General features: G+C 42.3%; 1 protein-coding gene across 3 annotated transcripts in view; it reads left to right on the top strand.

The window, feature by feature from the left end:
• Positions 1–22,713: 22,713 nt before the first annotated feature.
• MRPS10 (mitochondrial ribosomal protein S10) overlaps positions 22,714–23,343 on the top strand; it is a 33,839-nt gene continuing 33,209 nt past the window's right edge. The window contains exon 1 of one of the 3 annotated variants that reach the window (XM_029593293.1): positions 22,714–22,935. In XM_029593293.1, the coding sequence (XP_029449153.1) occupies positions 22,870–22,935 (66 nt within the window). In that variant the 5' untranslated portion in view covers positions 22,714–22,869. The remainder of the gene's footprint in view (positions 22,936–23,343) is intronic. The other 2 variants (XM_029593292.1, XM_029593294.1) reach the window with 2 other exon arrangements.

Here is a 23,343-nt window from a genome sequence, read left to right as displayed (position 1 = left end):
GGGAATGAGAAGCCTGTGCATGTGGAGAGAACAAGCATGGGAGTGAGAGACTGGTGAGTGTGTGTGTGAGAGAGAGAGACAGAGAAAGTGATTATGAGAGTGAGAAGACCATATATGTAAGTAGAACACGGGAGTGGGAAGCCTGTGTGTGTGTGTGTGTGTATGGCATGAGAGAAACTGTTCAGGAAGGTGACTGGTGTGTGTGTGCCAAAGACTGTTTGGGAGATGATTGGTGTGTGAGAGACAGAAACTGGTCATGGGGGCATGACTGGTATGGTGTGTGTGTGTGAGAGACATGGGCACTAAGGAAGAGGACCATAAGTATAGAGCTTAGCTTCTACTGCTGCTTCTGGTGTGTGCCACGGCCTGCAGGGAAGGGGAGTAGGAGAGCTGCTGGAGGGGGTAAGTAAAGGTGGCTTTAAGTTTATTTTTCTTGACTGCCATTTTAATTGTGTGATGTCTGCTTTTTTGAAATATTTTATTGGTGTTTGGAGAATGTTTAATAGTTTTTATAAGTTTTTAATTGTTGGATGTTATTCTGTTCATAGCTGTTTTGAAACATTTATTCTGCTTATTAGTATAGTTTTACAATTATTTCTGTGTGGGGATCTATAGTGCTTGCTAGTTCTGTTTTCCTAATAAGAGGTGTATTGGTTTTTAGGACCTGATTTAATATTTGTAGTGTTGCCTTTTCATAGATAGGGTTGCTCCTGTTTGAGTGTATTCCATAATACAGGTGTAACTGTGTGCGGATTAGTTTATGTGCATTACTACAGATCCTGGGAGTATGTTAGGTCGGTTCTGTGTCTGTTACCGAGATGAGATATTTTGCTAGCATGTAAGCGTTTGTATCGGTCTTATTTGTTGTGTTTTCTCAGAGGACATGCATTGGTGGTAAAGTGCTGTCTTTTCATAAGTAGGGCTATTGAGAACTGAGTTAATTATATTAGTCCGGCCCTCTAAAACCATCCCAATTTCTCATGCGGCCCCATGGGAAAATTAATTGCCCACCCCTGCCCTATGGTATGCTTTTGACTTAATCTGTAGGGCTCATCATTCAGCAATTCAGAATCTCTCCCTGATGGGGTTCTCAGATATACAGATGCTCCCTGCTTGGAACAGAAAATAAGCCAGTTCTGTTGGATTAAATTAATATGCTGCTGGTCCCAGTGTTGCCTGATGTACTGTTATATTTATAGGATAATTTCACTTATTTTATGACATGATAGGTAAAGCGATGAAATGTATGATAATTTCATGGTGGTTTCAAGTATTGCTGAGTGGTTCAACAATAACATCTCTTTAAATAAAGGAGTGGAGTTGAGTCCTCCCTACCCTTCCTGGTACTGTAGCCAATCGGTTCTTGCTATGGTGAGGTGCAGGGAGAAGGGAAACACATCTCCACAGAGAGGTTCGAAATGTAGCAGCACGGACCAAACTGGCAGAAGTTCAGTCTTTGACTTGAACATAGGATGTATGTTCAAGTACCTTGTGGTTGTCAGTGCCAGATAAGTCTAAGCTAAGCCACCAGTGATTGAGAGACACAAGAAGCAGAAAATACTTGACAGAAAAAATGAGTAATACATGAACCAGGAAACACAATGAAGAAAAACATCTGTGGAAGTAGGAGACTGGGTGAAGCAGTGAATTCTGAGCTGCAGAGTACTCATCCAGTACCAGGCCTAACAATACTGCTCCTCTTGGTAAGGTGCAGGGTGACAGAATAGGGATCACTGGGGGGTGGGAGGCAGTTTTGCACTGAATGTTTAGATACATGTTTTAACCATTTTTTAACCATTTTTCCATCCTGGCTTTTCCTCCAAGCCTTCCCTTAAGTTCTAACATTTCAACATTACTCTATCAGACTCAGCCCAACCGGCCAGACGCCTGGACCAGCCATAGTATAGATATATTTTCTCAACTTCTAGTTCGTTACTGTCCTTTTATTTCCTGGCTACTCTAGCCCCCAAATTCTATCTCCCTGTTATATGTAACTGTGCTTCGGCCTTCCTGTTATATAGTTATGTTTAGTTAGTCCCTAAGTTCCATGTAAACCGGTCTGATATGAATCTTGTCATGAAGTTCGGTATAGAAAAATGTTAAATAAATAAATAAAATAAATAAATATTCCATTTTAGCACTGTATAATTTTGAGGCTCCCATATGTTTTTGCATTTCACATCTGACTTACATCTGATGCCTGTTAAAGGGAGTGGGGGCAAGCCACTGTGATTGTAGCACTATACAATCTGCTGCTCCTATACTTCCTTTCTGCTAGGTTCCCTCTCTATAGGAGCCATCTGAACAGCTCCCAGGCTCCATCTTGGAAAGATATGAGGTGGTGAAGGGAGATTGACTGAGGGAAGGGAGAAAGTAGATGCCCAGGGGAGAGGGTAGAAAGCAAGAAGAGAGCATGGATGCCTGGAGAAGGAAGGAGGCAGAAGGCATATGGAGGTCTCCCCTCTCCCCCCCCCCCCAGAAGCCTGGATCTTCTAAGTTGTGGGAGTGCCATTTTGAGTGAGGTAGTTACCATGAGAAGAGAAGCTACTGCATCTTCCTAGGTTTCTCCCAAAGCTCCATGGTAGCCATTGATGCATGCCCAGAATACAGAACAACTGGCTGGGGGAAGTGACGTCACCGGTGAAGATGGTGGCTTAACCTCGGTGCTCCCCTCACCATCCAGCTAATCTGTGTGCATCTCTGCTTCTAGCTAAAGATATTAGGTGCACAAGCGACACCAACAAGCCAGTGGAACATCAGCATGGCATCTAAGCAAAAAAAAATTGACTTTCGTTGCTTCTCCTTCCAAAAAGAGGGGCTTCCATAATTGAGGAAGATGGCGAGAGCCTACAACTCAAGAAAAAATGGCGACGATGAAACGGGACCCAAAGGGGAATCTATGACTCCTGACACTTTCCTAATGCAAGATAATGACCTTCCGACTCGAGCGGAGTTCCAGGAATGGTTCCAAGGGTTAAGGAAAGACATCAAATTGCATCACCAGGAAATGCTTGAAAGAATGGAGGAAATTAGAGAGGATATCGCATCACTAGGCCATTGACACCTGCCTTGCTCAGCAGATTGAAATGGCCAAATTTGTAAAAGAAACATGCTCTGAATTACAAGATGACAACCTGATTATAAAAGAAAAATTGGCAGACCTTGAAAATAGAGCGAGAAGAAGCAACCTCCGATTTAGAGGACTCAAATGAAACACTGGAGAATCAAAACTGCATGGACCTGGTCTCATGCTTTTGTAAATACATACTCTCCTACGCTGAGGAAATTGCTGACTCAAAGTTACCTGACATTAATCTCCATAGAGCGCAATGGGCTTTAAGGGCTCCTTTACCAAATTGCACAGAGATGTGGTGGTTTGTTTCCATAATTATAGCATTAAAGAGAGAATTGCGCAAGCTGCAACAAAACAAGTTACGTGGCAGTGGGAGGGCCAAGATATTTCGATTTTTGCAGATCCCTCTCAAGCCACTCTACAAAACTGCCAGGAGCTAAAAGAAGTAACTACTTTCCTAAGAAAAGGCAATATTAAATACAGATGGTTGCACCAATTCGGCCTGTCCTTCTCCCTAGAAAGCACAACACAAGATACGTACCCCAGAGGAAGCTATCTCCATCTTAGCCTCTCGGGGGTTCACCTCTTCATCACACCCATCGAAGACTACAAAATCAAACATCACAAGAGCTGTTCTCCCTACTTGGAAGAGAGTCGGGAAATGAAATAGTAGACTTCGTCGCCAATCAGGAGGCTCCATGCCCAATAAAGAGGCAACCTGTTATCGTACTGCAATTTCTGACTGACAACTCTAAAATAAGGTTTTCTGCTGGTTGAAGTTTAAGCCTTATGATGCTAACAGTTTTTCTCTTTTACTACTGTTCCAATGTTTTTTTGATATATACTTTCTACAGACAAAATTTACAAGATGCTAATGTGTAACTTGCTAATCAAGTTGTATTGCATGGCTGGATGATGTCCGGACACCATCATGCCACTAACAATAGTACCCCTTAATGTGGATAGTGGAAAAGACCTGCAGGGTGGTTATTGCAGACCAGTTATTTATTTTGGAAAGGGATGTAACACATATAGGGGAAGCTGCCCGCCCCTTTTTTTTCAATACCTATATGTATGGTTATTACTAGGAAAAAACTCATTATGATTCAATGCTTAAAATGGCTGATATATTGGGGTTATATATAGAGGATGTTCTATTTCTCTCCTCTGGCTACTTGGGGAGTCTTATTATGTTTTTTTTCCTTCTGTGGGTTTGACTTAGACCCATTGGCTCTTTTTACTCAATACTAATTTTCAAATTAGATGCCTCCTTTTAGAATACTTTCTATCAATGCAAAATGTCTTAAATACCCCTATAAAAGAAAGATTGTTTCAGGAGCTAGAATTACTAAAAGCTGATGTTATTTTTGTCCAATGAACTCACTTAGGCCTGGATTCACCATTCTAATGCAGAATGGTGAATCCAGAGAAAACAGGGGGGGCGGGGGGCAAAGGGGGGTGGGCCTGCGAAAGCCAGCATCCATCGCACCACTGCAGTGTTATCGCTGCCTGCTTTCGCACCCAATAGTGCCACCGTGAAAGGTGGTGCTATTGGGCATGCTACTGGCGACGACACTGGTGCTTACCTTATCGCCGTCAGCGAAGACATCGTACCGTCCGCCTCCTCGCTGCCCCAGCTCCTCCCCTCATTGCCCTGACTCCGCCCCTGGCAAGCTATCGCATGCGATAAGGAAAGAAAATTACCCCCTTAGCTAAGAGATACGAATACCTCCTCCATTCTCAGAAATTTTCACAAATATTTTTCTCTCCATGTAGTAAAACCTCCAAATATACTGGGGTATGCATAATGATTTAAAAAAAACTTTATTTGTGAGTGTACACACATAATTGAGGATCCCATGGGTAGATACCTAATACTACATATTGTAGTAAATAGTATCAACTATACATTAGCTAATATCTATGCCCCAAATAAAGACCAAGGAAAGCTTTTTACACAATTACACAAAATATTGCTAACTTCCACGAGTGGTAATTTAATCGTAGGTGGTGACTTTAATGTAACTATCTCACCCAATTTGGACACCTCTTAAGGGTACTCCTCGATTGCAAAAACACATCTTAATGCTGTTGTGCACTGATGGAAGACCTCCATCTTATAGATGTTTGGAGGACGCATTTTCCAACCTCTAGGGTTGTTAATAGACCTGAACTTACCCCGCCTTGTTTCCTCCCTTGAAATAGCCAGTGATGAAACAGACTTTTCAGTTGTAAAACATAACATTTATTAAGTAGCTTAGAGATCTTATAAGAGGTGGCAGTATTTGCTTATTTCATGCATACATACAAGTTAGGATAGAGGAATCTATAAGGAAATCAAGATTGTGTTTTCCTTATGGTAGTAAAGGAGCCCAATTTACAGAATATACTGTTTTGAGAGCATTCATTTCTGCACTCTCACGCCATTCCCAGCCTTGGCATTTTTCTCTCTTCAGGCCTTCTTATTCCAGTTACTTGTTAACATGAGGTAGTTTTTCTTAAAGCAGCAATTAACAAATAACCTAAATCTTCAGTGTGTATACATACTATTCCAAGCCCCATAATGTCTACTCCAGATTGGACTATCTCTTGGTTGATAAGACAATTATACACAATATACAACTAGCTGATATACGGGTAATTAATTGGTCAGACCATGCCCTGCTGTGGATAACATAATATTAGATCACTACGACCTGGGCATTAGATTTTGGAAACTCAACGAGTCCCTACTACAGGACCCTAATTACAACAACTCTGTCACTAGGGTCCATTCAAAATTTCTTTCTAGATAATGAAAATTCAGTCATGTCACCTGTAACTTTATGGGATTGCTTCAAGGCCTTTATCAGAAGCTCTTTCATTTCCAGGAGCACGTTCTTTAAACGTCAAAGAGAGGAGGTTTGCTCAAAGCTTCGCCATTCCATCGCACTTTTATCCCAGAAACACCAAATGAACACAGCTAGGGATATTTTATCCCTTCTCTCTAAAGCTAGAGAGGGCCTAAAATGATTGGAATCATCTAGGATGGCTCATCTTCTTGACATAACAAAACAGGAATACTTTGAAGGAGGAGAAAAAGTGGGCAAACTGCTTGCTCGCAAGCTGAAAAAGATAACTGTCCAAAACTTGATCCTAAAAATTAAAGATACTAACGGTAACATACTATCTACCAACTCAGATATTCAACAATGCTTTCTTCAGTTTTACACAGATCTTTACAGCCCAGATACTTCCATCAACTTAGATACCATTGAGGAGTACCTAGATAATATTTCCCTACCCCACCTAACCGATGAACTGTGTGATACTTTTGACAAGGAAATTACTAGACCTGAAATCTTATTAGCCCCTTCCCACCCCCTAACCACCCCTTTCCACCTTGCCTAACAATTAGCTTTCTACTATGCTTCCCGGAAAGCAAATTTATCAAGACAGCTTACTGTAAATAAGAACATTTCTACTCACAAACGTGTATATATTCCTCGACAACATTGTATATACAAATTTATACCTCCTACAAATGTTGATATCAATCATATCTAGCAGAATCTCCCTGCCCCTCTTCTGACTAACCACTATCATGTACCCCACTTAGTTAATTATTACTTGTATAACTTCCATATTACTCGTATGTTATTGTTTTTGTTATTATTGTTATTTCTACTATTCCTATTATAATCATGTGACAAATGTAAAGCCTGTTGCTAAGTTCTGTTCTCTGTAAACCGATGAGATGTTCCCAACGTTCGTCGGTATATAAAAGATATTAAATAAATAAATTAATAAATTAGCCATCAAAAATCTCAAAACTAGAAAAGCTCCAGGCCCAGATGGACTTTCAGCCAAATTTTATAAACAATTTGCACCCTATCTTGTATCCCACTTGCAAATTCTCTTCATCCATTTATGCACAGGAGGCTCTTTGCTCCCTAATTCAAATTTGACTGGAATTACCATCATCCCCAAGCCAGGAAGAGATCCCACACTTTGCGGTTCTTACCGACCTATCTCCTTAATTAAGCTAGACAAAGTTATTAGTCAAAATACTATCTGACCGTCTTAATAGTTTTATAAGCCAGATTATCCATTCAGATCAAGATGGCTTTATTCCAGGTAGAATGGCGAGTGATAATATAAGGAAAGTCAAATATAAAACTTCAATTGGCTCTCCTCCCCCCCCCCCATCCTTCCTCGCTCCTCCACTAGATCTACACGGCCTGCCCTCCAAGGAACTCTCCGCTCCCCTTCTATCAAGCCCTACAAGCTAAACTATACAATGAATAGAGCTTTCTCCCTCGCTGCCCTCACTCTTTGGAACTCCCTCCCACCAGATCTCCGCACAGAAACATCCACCCCAAAATTCAAAAAGAAACTAAAAACACTACTTTTTCAACAAGCCTACTCCCCCTCCTCTTGATGTATGAAAACCTTTGTCCTTTGGACTGATGACTCTCTTGTAAATATTTTGTACATTATTATTATTATTAATGTGTTCAATTTGTCCCTTGTAATACCTGTTTTACTTTTAATTTTTTAGTTCTTGTTCCATTTAAAGGCACCGCCTATTAGTACTGAGTTATATGTACACCGATACGATGTGCAAACGGCTGTCGGTATATAAAAAAAATGTTAAATAAATAAATAAATAAATAAATATAAATAATTTGGGCAGCCTACAAAGAGAAAATAGCTATGCTTCTCCTGGCTATAAACACTGAAAAAGCGTTTGATATGGTCCACTGGCCATATCTATTTACCACCTTAGAAAGGATGGGGTTTGGTTCTAAATTTTCAAACTGGGTGTGCTCTTTGTATGATACCCCAAAAGCAAGCCTCAAAATTAATGGAGGTTACTCAGACTTCTTTGTGGTGCAGAGAGGCACAAGGCAGGGATGTCCTATCTCGCCATTACTCTTTGCATTATTCTTGGAACCCCTGGCCATAATCATTCTAAATAATACACAAATCACTGGTTTCCAAATGAACATCCAATCCCTCAAACTTTCCTTGTTAGCAGACGACATTCTGTTCACTATTGGTAATCCACATGTGTCTCTGAAAGCTACTGAATCTGATTTGGCCCAGTTTAGCAAGGTCTCAGGTTTTAAAATTAACTGGGACAAATCTGAGATCCTTAATATATCATTATCATCCAGTTAGAATCATTTTTTAAAAATCACCACCCACTCAAATGGTCCCATCAAAAAATTAAATATCTAGGGGTGTATATTGGCAGATCCCTCAAGGACCTTTATTGTTGCGCGTCCTGGCTGCGTAGGTGCCGCAACCGGACCTGCTCATCTCACAGTCTCGCTGCTGCTGCCAGCTCCTGCTGTCCCCGCTCACCACGGCCCTCTTCGGCCTCCTCCTTGCTACAGGCCTCGCAGCGGAGCTCCCATCGGGGCTCTGCGTCTTTGGCTGCCTCGGCCCCGCCCCTAGGCGCATGCGCAGCCGACGTCTTGCTATTTAAAGGGCCAAGTGCGGGAAACCCGATCTGGACGCGAAGTGATGACATCACTTAGCCCGTCTATAAATAGCGAGGCCCTATCCCCAGGACCTCGCCTTGGCAATCGGGTCGACACCATGGTGTAATAAGCTTGCCTAACCCTGCGTTCCAAGTGTCTTCTTGTTCCAGTGTCTCCTTGTTCCTGAATCTCCGTACTCAGGTAGTACGGTTCGGAGGCGGGCCGTGAGGGCGGTCCCGAGTCCCCCGGCACTGCGGCCTGTGCCAGGGGATGCGAGGCGGCGCGCGCAAGTTGCAGGCGTAACTTGCCCAACAAAGGTAGGAGGGGGGATTTAGGTAGGGCCAGGGGGTGGGTTAGGTAGGGGAAGAGAGGGGAAGGTGGGGGGACGCGGAAGGAAAGTTCACTCCAAGGCCGCTCCGATTTTGGAGCGGCCTCGGAGGGAACGGAGGCAGGCTGTGCGGCTCGATGTGTGCAGGCTGCCGATTTTGCGCAGCCTTGCGCGCGCCAACCCCGGATTTTATAAGATACGTGTGGCTAAGCGTGTATCTGATAAAATCCGGCGTACTTTTTAAAGATCTACCTCTGTGTGTGTAAGCGTGAAAAGATAGAAAGCATGTGTATAAATGTGTAATTAAGAGCCTATATAAGTGAGAGAAAAAGCATGTGTATATATGAGTGACTGAGAGCATGTGTGTATAGGTATGTAATTGAGAGCCAGTGTGAGAGCGCGCTGGTATGTGACAGAGAGAGGAGAAAGTTCCAAGCAAACCACCCCTCCTCCTGCTAATTCAAAACAATCTCAGGAGACCTGGATATCAAACATTCCCAGGTATGCAGAGGAAAAAATAATTTGTATCCTTATTTTTCATTACTTGGTCTTTGTGTCTGCTATTTTGAAATATTTTATTGGTATCTAGAATTTTTTATATGACTTTTAAATTATTGGATATTCCACTCATCAGCTGTTTCGAAATAATCTGTTCTTTTTGTTAGTATGGTTTTACTGCTACTGATTTTATATTTCTTGATTTGTTTTATAAGGATGGGTGATGTTTCTTTTTTTCCTTTGTTGCACTGCATAGAGACTGTGGCTTGTTGCAGTTTCCAATTCAGTTTTTTCTGCATGCTTCTAGTTATGCATTTTGGTCTCTTTATTCCTTGTTAGGTGAGGGTCAGCACATGTGATTTAGGTGAGGTTTTCTGCTGGCGTGTAGTTTCTCTGTAGGGCTCTATAGCAGCCTGACTTGGTCCGTTTTCCTAATAGGAGATGTATTGGTGTCTTAAGGCCTGGTGTAATATTTTCAGTGTTGCCTTTTTTTTCTTAGGTAAGGTGGTTACTGTTTAAGTGCTGGAAATTGTGCTGGAAATTGGTGCTGTTTTGGTGTGGGATGTTTACTATTTATGTAGTTTCTGTTCAGACAGAATACGTATCTTTTCCTTGTCATTTTAAACAATAAAACAATTACCGGACCTTTACTTTTTATTTCCGCCGTGAATTGTGATGAGCAGTGTGTCACAGATGTGAGCGTGGCCTGTCAGGTGTGTCACGATGGGAAAAAGGTTGAGAACCACTGTGAAAGAGTATGTGTGTGAGTGACAGCCTGTGTGTGAGAGATAGCATGAATGTAAATTTGTGATTGAGAGCCTGTATGTGTGAAAAAGTATATGTGTGTGATTGAGATCCTTTGTGTATGAAAGAGATCATGTGTATGTATAAGTAAGAGAGAGAGCATGTGTGTCTGTGTGTGACTGAGAGCTGGTTTAGGTGAGGGTGCGTGTGAGTATGTGATTGAGAGCCTGTGTGTAAATGAAAGAGAGAGAGCATGTTTGTAAGCATGTGAATGAGAGTCTGTGTGTGAGAGAAAAAGACAGCATGTATGTGTGCGATTGAAAGCCTGTGAAAAGATAGACAGCATGTGTAAGTGTGTAATTAAGAGCCTATATAAGAGAGAAAAAGCATGGGTATATGTGAGCGATTAAGAGCCAGTGTGAGAGAGAGAGAGAGAGAGAGAGGGGAGAAAGTTGCAAGCAAACCATCCCTCCTCCTGCTAATTCAAAACAATCTGAGGGCACCTGGATATCAAATGTTCCCAGGTATGCAGAGCAAAACATTTTTTGTATCCTTATTATTTTTCATTACTGGGTCTCTGTGTCTGCTATTTTGAAATATTTTATTGGTATCTAGAAATTTTTGATATGAGTTTTTATTATTGGATATTCCATTCATCAGCTGTTTTGAAATAATCTGTTCTTTTTGTTAGTATGGTTTTATTGCTATTGATTTTATATTTCTTGATTTGTTTTATAAGGATGGGTGATGTTTCTCTTTTTCCCTTTATTACACTGCATACAGAGCCTCTGGCTTGTTGCAGTTTCCAATTCAGTTTTTGTCTGCATGCTTCTAGTTATGCGTTTTGGTCTCTTTATTCTTTGGTAGGTAAGGATCAGCACATGTGATTCAGGTGAGGTTCTCTGCTGGCATGTAGTTTCTGTGTAGGGCTCTATAGCAGCCTGACTTGGTCCGTTTTCCTAATAGGAGATGTATTGGTGTCTTAAGGCCTGGTGTAATATTTTCAGTGTTGCCTTTTTTTTTTTTAGGTAAAGTGGTTATTGTTTAAGTGCTGGAAATTGGTACTGTTTTGGTGTGGGCTGTTTACTATTTATGCAATTTCTGTTCAGACAGAATAAGTATCTTTTATTCTTAACAATAAAAATAATACTGGACCTTTATTTTTTTATTTCCACCTTGAATTGTAATGAGCAGTGAGTCACACATGTGAGCGTGGTCTGTCAGGTGTGTCACGATGGGAAAAAGGATGAGAACCACTGCACTGAATTACACTCCTTTAGTGAGAAAAATCGATCTAGACTTAGCAAAATGGGAACGCTTCTCTCTCTCCTGGCTTGGGAGACTTTCCACAATTAAGATGAACGTTTTACCCTTGTTCTTATATTTGTTTCAAACCTTACCAATCTCAATACCTAGCATTTTGCTCAAACAGTGGCAAATAAAGCTTTTTCGCTTTATATGGAAAAGGCGACCTCCTAGAATGGCTCGAACGGTTCTTTACCACTCCAAAGAAAATGGAGACCTGGGAGTCCCCAACATAACTTGGTATTATGTAGCAGCCCAGCTTCGAGCCTTCATCGATTGGCACAATGTAAATACATGCAAACAGTGGGTTCAAATAGAGCAATTTTGGCTACAGGGCATGCCTTTAACAGCAACAATATGGCAACCTAGATAAACATGACGAGACTGCCCAGACACGGCACCCATTACTCGACACACTCTTAAGATGTGGGAGGCTTGGAAATGTCGTTTAGTGGGTCCGAAGCCTTATTTTCACCTGTCCCATCTTTTCCATAATCCATCTTTCCCTCCCTGCTGCTTCCCTTTACCTTCCTTCAAAGGTTGGAAAGAAAAGGGAATTTTATTGCTAGGAGATGTTTGTGTAAACAGGAAATTAATATCTTTTGACACTTTGAAGGATAAATATACTTTACCTCTGAATTTCTCGCTTATATGCGGACGACGAAAAGGTAAGGCCCTTTTCGCGTCCGAGTTCGCGCCCAATAGCTACACCTTCTATGGTGGCGCTATTGGGTGCGAAACCAGCAGCGATCGCATCGCGACGGTGCGATCGCTGCCAGCTAGCGCAGGCCCGCCCCTCATTCCCTAAAGTATCGCAGGCCTGCGATACTTTAGAAAATGAGGCCCAATGTCCCCTTAGTTTTTTTCTATATTTTCACCTTACTATCAGGTCGATACAGCAAGGCCGCGTTAGAAAGAGTGCGGCAGTGCCGGGCGCACCCTCGTTCCCCGCACGCAGTCCTGCTCACATACTGCTCGATACTCTATTTAAATTGCTTGCAAATGCAAGCCGCATCTGCGAAGCGTTAGGCGAAGGGTTAGGCCCGCGCAACCCATTTTACTGTATAGGTGCTTAATACAGCGCCTATACAGTATCCTGGGTGCGCTGGTACCTGTCATTTCAAATGTCATTTCAACTGACATTTGAAATGACAGGTACCAGGAAGTGGATGGTTCCCCCCCTCCTGAAGCAAGGCGCAGGCGAAAATTAAAACAAAAGTGTAAAAATCAAAAAAAGTTAACTTACTGGTGGGAGCCGGCGGGCGCGCGTTCGAGGCGGGAGCGAGTTCATCGAGGCGGTAGCTGGCGGGCTGTCATCGAGGCGGGAGCCGGCGGGCGGGTGGGCGCGCGTTCATCCAGGCGCGGCGGGAGCCAGCGGGTGCGCGTTTATCCAGGCGGCGGCGGCGGGAGCCGGCGGGCGCGCGTTTATCCGGCGGACTATCATCGAGGCGGGAGCCGGCGGGCGGGCGTGCTGTCATCGAGGCGGGAGTCGGCGGGCGATTGTCAGCCCTCTCCCCTCCTCCCGAAGCAAGGCGCGAAAGCAGCCTTGCTCCGGGAGGAGGGGAGACAGGACTGGCAGTGTAAAGCGAAAAAAAAGTAGCAAGAGCGAGGGGAGAGAGGACGGGCAATCTTACGCTCGGGATTGCCAGTCCCCCCTCCCCTCCTCCCGAGGCAGGTGCGTAAAGCAGCCTTGCTCTGGGAGGAGGGGAGGGGGGACTGGCAGTGTAAAGCGACAAAGTGACTTACTTTTTGCAGCCCCCCTCCTCCAGCTGCTCGTGAAGATGGACGCCTGCACGTGCAAAAGCGGCCCCTGTTCGTGCAATTGGGCCGCTCAAGGCGTGACGTCACGACGTTTGGCGTCACGGCACGTGACGTCACGCCTTGAGCGGCCCAATTGCACAAACAGGGGCTGCTTTTGCCCGTGCAGGCGTCCATCTTTGCGAGCAGCTGGAGGCAGGAGAGGGGAGCCGCGGTCGTCCTCGCCGATGTCCGGAGGGGGGGGGCTGCAAAAAGTAAGTCGCTTCGTCGCTTTACACTGCCAGTCCCCCCTCCCCTCCTCCCAGAGCAAGGCTGCTTTTCGCGCCCTGCTTCGGGAGGAGGGGAGGGGGGACTGGCAATCCCGAGCGTAGGATTGCCCGTCCTCTCTCCCCTCGCTCTCTTGCTACTTTTTTTTTCGCTTTTTTTTGCTTCGGGAGGAGGGGAGAGGACTGGGGCTGCCCCGGAGACCAGCACCCATGGACGCGGCCAGGGCAGGAGAGCGGGGGCTGGGGGAAAGTTTGCCGCCTACCCTTACCCCTGCCTCTAACGCAGGGGTAAGGGTAGGCGGTAAGTTAGCAGGTTAAACGCGCGGCAAAACGGCAGGGTAAAATAGCGATAGTCGGGGTGCGCATTACTGGATGGTAGGGAATAGCTAATTCGGTCGTTTGCATGCAATATACATGCCGCGTGCGGAAGGGGTTGCCCGGGGATTTTAGGACGCGGTAGGAGTAGGTTAAAGGGATAGTGTATCGCAGGAAGGGCTAACGCGGCCGGAAAGTGAGTAGAACGCGAGTTAGGAGCGGGGTAAACGCGGCCGCACTTTACTGGATCGATCTGTATGTCTCCATATCATAGTGATGTTTAAAAGGCAAAAAAAGAGTGAAGGAGATACATATGCACATGTTCATGGTGAATCTGAAATTTTAGACTGAGCATACTGGCAACATAAATGGGAAGAGTGAGGATCCTTAACGGCATATAATTTAATTTTATACCAGTTAAATAAAAAGGGGTGCGCCTACATGATTGAAAAGTGAAATAAGATCAAAGAATATTAAAAGCAAAAACCAGGGAATGGATTGAAAAATAACTAAAATGTATTAAAAATGATGGTAAAACAAATCAATTGAGTGGAGAGATTGAAAACAATAAAAGAGAAGCAAATAAAAAGATATATAGAAATATTGAAACATTAAATAAATTGCACTAAAAATAGCATAATGTGGTTACTATTGTAGGAAAGAAAGGGAGGTGAAAATTAAAAATTTGAAAGTGATATGCAAATAAATGTGGTTTATAAAAATAAAAATATAAAATTGAATGTAAAAATTAAGTTTAAATATAAATATTAAAAGATTAAAATTTAAATATTAAAATATTAAATTTGTAGATGAAAATTAAAATTAAGAAATACAGGGAAAATTCACTGTATAACTGTATAAGAAGATATGTATCTAACACCAAGTTGTTCACAAATAAACACCTGAATCCATATCACAATTGTCCAGAAGGGAAAATGGTGTTAAAATCAAATATAAATTTCTGTTCCCATCTGAGTAATGTATTATCGAAGTTACCTCCTCTCCAGTTCACATATGTTTTTTTCACAACATAAAATTTAAAATCTTCTAATGTGTGGCCCATTTCTACAGAGTGTGACAAAGGGCTTTCCTTCACTACGTCTGTTAATAGCACTTTTATGTTCGATGATTCTTTTGTTAAATTGCCTGACTGTTTTACCTACGTATATCTTGTCACAGGGACAGATGGCAATATAAATAACACTTGTGCTTTTACAATTGGTTGAACTCTGTAATTTGAATACCCTTCCTGTGATGCTAATTGTCAGGGTCTCTGTTTTTAGATTTACAGAGCATACACTAAAGTTGCCACAAGGGCTGTGTCATACTGGTCTCTTTTCTATTGGCTTGTTTGTTGGTAACACTGATGGCGACAAAAATTCTTTCAAATTCTGTTCATGTTTGTTGGCTACCATGATATCCTTTCCTTGGAATACTCGGAATACCTGTAATATATGCCAATGTTTTCTGGGTTATGGTAAGGGATAGGCCTGTGAATGTCAGTGGACATATGATTCTGTCTTTTTTTTACAGACTTTGTGTGAGTCTTTAGCAAGCAGGAGCATAGCTGTTTGTCAGCCCTCGTGAAACAATCATTGATACATTCCTTAGGGTATCCTCTCTCTAAAAACCGGGTCTTTATTTCTTTTGATCTTTGTGTGAACGTTTTAGTGTCTGTGCATAGTCCTTTTAGGCTTAGGAACTAACTGTACGGTAAGTTACATAGGAAGGACTTGTTATGGCAGCTATCATAAGATAAAAATGTATTTGTGTCTGTTGGTTTACGATATGTGTCTGTTTCAAAACCGGTTTGTGTTCTCTTGATCAGTATGTCTAGGAATGCTATTTCACTAGTCATATTGCATTTTGAAATTCAAATTTACATCCAGGCTATTCAACCAGTCTTTAAACCTCAAAAGATCCACAGCACTGCCCTTCCAAATTAAAAATACATCGTCGATGTATCTTTTCCAAAGGATAACATTGTCTGAATATATATGATTTGTCAAAAAGATCTTTTCAAATTCAGCTACGTATAAATTAGCAATGTATGGGGCCATCGCTGACCCCATGGCTACTCCCTTAGTTTGACTGTAGTAGTGCTGATCAAATGCAAAGAAATTTCTGGTCAGTGCAATGGTAGCTAGCTCTATAATGAGTTGGGTGGGTATACGTAAATGTGTGTTCTTACCATGGACAGTCTGTTCTATAATCTTAATGGCTTTGTCCTGATGTATGTTCATGTACAGCGAATCTACATCTAATGTAGCCATTATGATGTTTGTATTTTCAAGTGATAAATCCATGAGGATGGTGATCATGTGGGCTGAATCTCTAACATATGACGGTATGCTAGGGACATGGGGACGCAAAAAGATGTCAACAAATATGGAGAGTGGTTCTAGAAATGAACCATTGGCCAATATTATAGGTCTGCCTGGCGGATCTGTCAACAATTTGTGGATCTTGGGTAGTACATAAATAATTGGCATCACGGGATACTCAACAGTAAGGAATGCTACTTCCTTTTTAGTAAAATAATTAGATGATTCTGCTATTGCTATGATATTATCCACCTCTTTCTTAATAATACCAGTTGGATCACTTTTTAATTTATTGTAAAAATTGGTATCAGAAAGTTGTCTATTTCCGCAACATATGTAGATTTGTCCATGACGACTATAGCTCCGCCTTTATCGGCAGGCTTAATTTATTTTATTTATTTATTTTATTTATTGGTTTTTATATACCGCCGCTCATCAGAGCTATCACGTCGGTGTACATAGAACAAAAATCCGCAATTGCGTTGTACATAAAACAGTAAGAAAACTGAGAAACTTTACATTAAAACAGTTAAATGCATTAACAAAAAAGCAGTTTATAAAAATATAGATAGATATATAGTGATAATGTTATATGGATTAGTTGTAATATTACAATTTATTATAGAATCAAGGGAGAGTTGTAGAGGGGGAAAAGGAGGGAGGGGGTATGAGATTAAATAGGGGAAGAAGAGAATAAGGTGTAGGAGGAAGGGATTATTCTTTTGTCATTGCTTAAACTACTAATGGCATCTCTTTCTGATCTGGATATATTGTGTTTGTATTTGAATTTTTTCTCTTTCTTTGAAATCTCTTTGAGTGCTTCGAAAGCGTGGATCACTGGGTTTGAAGGTCCACTAGGTACCCACTTATTAGTAGGTTTCACAATTGAAGGATCCCAAGGAAATCTACACTTTTAGAAACAAGTGATTGCTTTTGTATATGCTTAGGTAATAAATGTAGTACTGATGAAATACAGATACATAGACACTTCTATTTTGGCCTGGAAATCCAAAATGGCCACCTATTCCAAAATGGCTGCTTGCACAGCTAGCCATTGTTTGTTTTCAGATAACCATCTGCAGTAAAGATATGTCAATTTAGCTGTTTAAAAATGGTTTTGTAATGAAATTTCCTTTTAAATGAGTCTCACAACATCCCCACAAGCCAATCCATTCTACAGTTATGGAACCTTTGAATTGATCTCTGCATGTAATATGTCAAAAAAAGAACAGTGGAAGTAATACTCTAGTATGGCCTGCTTTAAATTAAGAAAAAAAATATTGACAGGAACACTGGTGTAAAAAAATGGTAATTAATCTTGTAATGTTTCAAGAGCTTCAAGCACTTCCATGTAACATTAATTTAGAATTAGATTGTTGGAAGGAGAGCCACTTAAGTATCACTAACACTTTAGTTTAAAAAGGTGTGATATGGCAAAGATCTTGTTATTTGAATTGCAACAATACTCAATTACAGAAGCTTTAGATTAGCAAGAAGCATCATCCTAAATTCAGCTGATAGTCTCAGACTGGAGGCTGTAACAGTGTTGAACCATCTAAGAACAAGAGATCAGAAAAGCAATTGCCAAATATGTTTCTTTTGTGATGAACATCTTTTCACAGTAATCACGTGAGTAATGTCAAAACAGGCATGGAATCCAAAATATTAAAATATGTTGCTAAAGTAGGTGACCATTTTCTAGTAGTAAAGCCAGCAGGAGATATGGTTGCTCAAGAATGCAAATAGGACATCTCGACCATCTGGATATGCACTGTGCACTTTCACAAGTGGAGAGAACTAGGACTGAGTTTGCCTGCATTCAGGAAGCCCCCTCTAGCTCTTGCTAATGCCCTCAATTGCAGCTATTATTCGCTGACCATCTTTGCCAAGAGCACCTTGCCAGCACTAACCCTGCCTCCAGTCGATGTCAACCTCCGCCAGCCATGCCTTTAACAGGGAACAGCCCCTAGGGAGGCGCTGTATCCCGTAGTGGGTCCTTTAATGAAGAGTGAGGTGCATTACTGTTTTACTATTTAATGATTTTTTTTATGTATTTATTATGTGTGCTTCTACTGATGCAGTTTATTTTACTAGCTTAAGTTAGATTAATTTTACGGTTCTGGTATCTCAGTTTTCTGATTCCCCTTGGTACTGTTTATTGAACTTGAAATTTCCCATTTTGTAAGATCCATATTTGAAACCAATATAGCTGTTGTCCCTACTTCAGTAGCTAAGCCTATTACATCTTAGATGTGGCACTTTTAAATCTCAGGTTCGGATTAATTTAAATAGGTACCCCAGAGTGCTACATTCTCCTGCCAGACTTAATAAAATATGACCTTGCCATGGAGGGCAGAAGACTGGGTTGTCCCACATTCTCTTTGCGGGTACCAAAGAAGGTGATATATCGGGATCACTGTTAGCTCAGAAAAGGTTTCCCAGGCGAAATACCCCCATGTGTGAACCATTTATACCTCTGAACACTGACATAGATTGCCTTTCCCCACTATTACAGAATCTGGGGAAAAAAGAGGTCTGAAGGAATCCACGTATACCACTCTCTTCATCCTAAAATTGAAGGGATGTTATCCCATGGCCCCCACGGAGAAGTCAAGGCATGGACTTTGGTCATCTCAGGAAAAATTGACTGGGGAGGGTCCGAGTAGGTTGCTCCCCATACAATCCTCTGACTGCTGGCCCAGAACACTCCACAGTGAGGGGCAGAGAATACAACAGAGGCAGCTAACCCCCCCCCCCCCCCCCACCATAGCTGAAAACCCCTGCAGAGTTCCTGCTGCACAGAGGTGACAGGAGAGGCTGATTAACAGCTTCCTTGTCACTGGTCACTAGAGACGAAAAAAAGGTTTACACCAGTTCTGTGATGTGGTCCATGGACTATTGTGTCCTCTGGGCTGGAGTTATGGAAGAAACGTCTTCTTAGACCAATATGAGGTCATCACCATGAATGTTTCTGGTGGTTTCTACAGTAGCAGGGAAAACCCTGGACTTGGTGCCTCAAGTATAGGGCACTGCCAGGCTCTGGTCAATCTCGGTGACAATGACCTCCTTCAAGCCAGTTAATATGATATCAAAAAAAGCACACCTCGGTGGAACCAATGGATTCAAAGACTTTTACATCAAGGGTGCTAGCTTGCCACCAGACTCTTCTGCATCAGCGGCACTCATTTTTGTTTCCGCAAACCCCGAAAAGAACCAGAACTTTTGCACCTGCTCAACCTGAAACTACAATGGATCCATATTCCAGTGCCGCAGGGAGAGGGATCCTTGCTTGAGGAGCTCCCCTGCTCGACTTAGCACGAAGAGGGTCTGAGGAAGACCCGCTCTGAGAGAAGAGTCCTTGGCTGTTGACTACAGCCTTCTTGGAACCAGCCCTACAGGAAACAAAATCAAAAATATTATTTATAGACACAGTAGCAAAGAGAGTACTATTTGAGGGGCTGTAGAGGTAGCAATAAAAAAGATAGTAAGAGAAAAGGCAGAAAAGAGAGACAAACAAAATACATCAGTGCAGAAGCTTGGTCAAAAAAGGACTGGTGGCCTCACGAGGCAGCACACGTGGGAATTCTTGCACATACTCAATAATAAAACATAAGACTTGCCATACTGGGTCCATCAAGCCCAGCATCCTGTCTCCAACAGAGGCCAATCCAGGTCACAAGTACCTGGCAGAATCCTAAGGGGCAGATAGATTCCAAGCTGCTTATCCCAAGAATAAACGTTACCATGCTAGAGAGATGGGTCTGTTCGGTGACATTGGATTACCATGTGTCATGATAATTTGGCCCTGCTTGTTGACAGAAATTACTCTTCAACAATCAGAAAGGTGTATCTTTTCCACTGCTGGCCCATGTCTGTGGATTCCTTGTAGAGAACATATGGGCTATTTTGGACTTCAAAGATTTTAAAAAGCAAGTGAAAGCATACTATTTTACCCAGGAATTTAGCACTTTGCACTCTGTTTCTATTACCTTTTTGCTCTGCATTATTGATAATATACTGTTAATCTGTTGTAAAAAAAAATTGTATTATTTATTTTGATGAATTGTTCTTATTGTATTCATGTTGTTTATTAGCCACTTAGAACAAGTTTTATGGAATAGCATGGTTTAGAAAAATTTTAAAATAAATACAGTAGAAAACACATGCAAGTCCACAGATTTTGAACTGGGTCCCAGGGTGTTTTTCACTGATTAATTAATATTCTTTATTAGACAATAAAATAGTTTCTAACCTTTGGTGATTCTGGCTTGATTTTTTGGCTCAGCATTTCTCTCTTTTTTTCTGTGTTGCTTCCTGTCTGTCCAGTTTTTGTTTTCTGTGGTATTTTTTTTTTTTTTATTTCAGTTGTATTTGCCTTTTTTGTCTCTTTCCTTCAGCAGCAGATGTTTTAGTACTTTCTCTCCATCTCTTTCTATCCCATTCTCCTAATTCTTTCCCTTTGTTTCCTCTTCCTGTTCTTCCTTCTGCTTTTATCGATTCCTCTTCTTGAATGTTTTTCCTCCATTCCACATTCTCTTCTTCCTACTTTGTTTCCCTGGGTTTCTCAGCTGCTCACAATCCAGGATTCTCTTCTTCTCCACCCCGCCCCCCCCCCCCCCCCCCCCCCCCCATTCTCTGCTATTCCTGGTCCTCACCTTTTTTGGGTCTTCTCTCCCTTTCCTCTATACCAGGTCTACTCTCCCTCTCCAACCCCTTCATTCTGTCCTCCCTATTCCTGGTCCTTTCTCCATTCTCATTGTGGATATTATCCCTCCTCTCCCTCCAACCATTACCCAATACCACCTTCTTCCATTCTGGGTCCTCTCAACCACTCCCTCCACCTAACATCTGGTCCTCTCTCCCTCTTCATCCCCCTGTTGTCTGATCAGTGCAGCTTGGGTTCGGAGCTTCTGGGTCCATAAGCTGTTGTAAAAGTGGCATCGGTCTGGCCCAATTTTGTTGTTTGGGGTCAGAACTGGGTGTATGAAGCAGGAATCCTCATGCTTTTCAGTTACTGTGAAGTGCAAACAACTCAGCACTCTTCTGTGCAAGGATATTTTACTTGGGAAACTGCAACAGAAAAAATAATAAACAGTATATGCGTGCTTACAATGTTTCTCTTCCTGAGAGGTTGTGCTGGTATATCCAGACACAACAGCAAGGAGGAAGGGTAAATTCACTAATACAGGTTACTTCCTGTCTAGGTAGAGAGGGTGACATAGCTGTCTGACCTAGAGGATAACCTGCTGCTATTGGTCCTCTCCAGCTCCCTCCACTACCATCAATTCTGTCTGCACCCCTTTCTCCCCAGATTTGGTCTGCCTCAACTCTGATGATTTCTCATTCTTCCCTCCAACCAAAATCTGCTCCCACCAGACCCAGCTCTCTCCCTTGCAATGCCATCCTGGGCCCTCTTCCTCTGTTCTGGATCTTCTCTTCTGCTTCATGTCCCCATCCCGAGGCTTATCACCTTGCCCCCCCCCCCCCAACTGCATCCCATCCCACTCCATCTAAAGTATTCTTCTCTCTGCCTCACTGCCCCAAGTAGGTCTCCCTCTCCCTGCCCTGTCCCCCCACCCCTCCCAATAACCTTGGTCTTCCCTCCTCCATCCCATATCCTTAGCTCTTCTTTGCTTCCCTACTTCAGCTGGCAGGAGGACCCCATGTTTAATAGCTTATCAAGCTTCTTGTGCATGTGGTTGCAGTCTTGCAATATGAGCCAGGAGCTCATCTCAACTACTAATTGGAAATTAGCCACCTTAAAAAAAAAAAAAAGCCTAGTGACAGGAGTGGAAAGACTAGGAAGTATCTACCTTCCTGCAATTAAACAAGCTGAAATGTATGCAGGAACAGGGTGAGAAGTGTGGCAGGATCAAAGGAGTGAATGACTCTTGCAGTTCTTTTCTGTGATTTTAGTCTTAGTCTCAAGGACAGCATACCTGTTACTTTCTTTCCCAGACCTTCACATCCACCTATAAACCAGTTCCACCCATTGATGATTAAATATCCCAAGGAAACTCCTTAAGAGTTTGCTGCTTTAATGCTGCTCAGCCATTTCTGATGATGTTAGTAAATGTGAAATATATGGTCCACTTTAGATTTTTTTTTTTTTTTTAAAGATGATTGAATAAAGAATATATAAAAAAGATGCCAGGGTTGACGTCCTGACAAGTGGCACTACTGCTCACAAGTTTCAAACTTCTACTAATTTGAAAATGGCACTAGCCAGCCCCGAGACCAGTGCCATTTTTGTTGTATGGTCATTTGGGGGCTATCATAGAAGTACTGCTCCAGCATAATTTTTCCTAATAGTTGATTACATAGTGTTTCTATGTTTTATAATACTTATGTTAATTTTAAGTCTGTAGTCATTGTAAAAATAAAATTCCCAAGAATACTCGGCTTACTTTTTCTTGCTATTCAACCAGCATTATACCAAAACTATTCAATGGTGAATCGCAAATATTTTCAAAAAGCAAGTTACATTTACCTGTTAATTATATACGGATTATTAGTCTGTTACTTCATAACTAAATGTTAACTGCCTTTAATTTTCTAACTGGAGCGAGGCACGTCTAACAACGGAATACCCAGGCAGCTCTCTCCCAGGGGATGGGTGACCTCACTCTCTACCTCCATCCGCAGAAGGGACAAAGTCAGTCTCGGTGATACGCAGACCGCTGGAAGAGACGCTCTAGCTTTAATCACTGGAACTTTGTAGCTGTGACGTAGTACCGGTCTCTGCGGGGCGGAAGAGGTTCTGCTTGCGTCAGGGCCGCGACCTGGGAGAATGTGCGCGGCTTTACTTTGCTGTCGATTCAGCCGGATGCTGCAAACGGTTTCTGCACGCTGCCAGGTAATGATGCATCGGAAGCCAGTAGTTCATGGCGTGGGAATCTCGCAGTGTGAAGAGAGGGGCGCCCTTCCCCGCTCACAGATCCTGGCGGTATATGAGAGTACCTACCGCAGTAGCTGCTATAGGCCTCCTCCCTTTCGTATGATGATCTGTGCCTTTTTGCACCTATTTTGACAGGCGTGAAACTTAACTTCTAAATTAAAATGTCTTGCAAATGCCTTGCAGAGAGCCTCTTTCTGGAGTTCCTGCTATAATTTGTACAGGCGACCTGTCTAGGTACGCCTGGAATTTCTTTTAGATCAGGCCAGTGGCATTGAATGCAATTGGTACACTTTCTGTATCTTGCTGCCATATTTTCTGGGCTCTGCCTTGTTTGATACTATGATCTATGCTTGCTGTGCGGTTGCT

The sequence above is a fragment of the Rhinatrema bivittatum genome, chromosome 3, assembly GCF_901001135.1.
Source record: "Rhinatrema bivittatum chromosome 3, aRhiBiv1.1, whole genome shotgun sequence".
Lineage (NCBI taxonomy): Eukaryota > Metazoa > Chordata > Amphibia > Gymnophiona > Rhinatrematidae > Rhinatrema > Rhinatrema bivittatum.
Note: the sequence above shows the minus strand (reverse complement) of the source record. Positions and strands in the feature narration are given on the sequence as shown.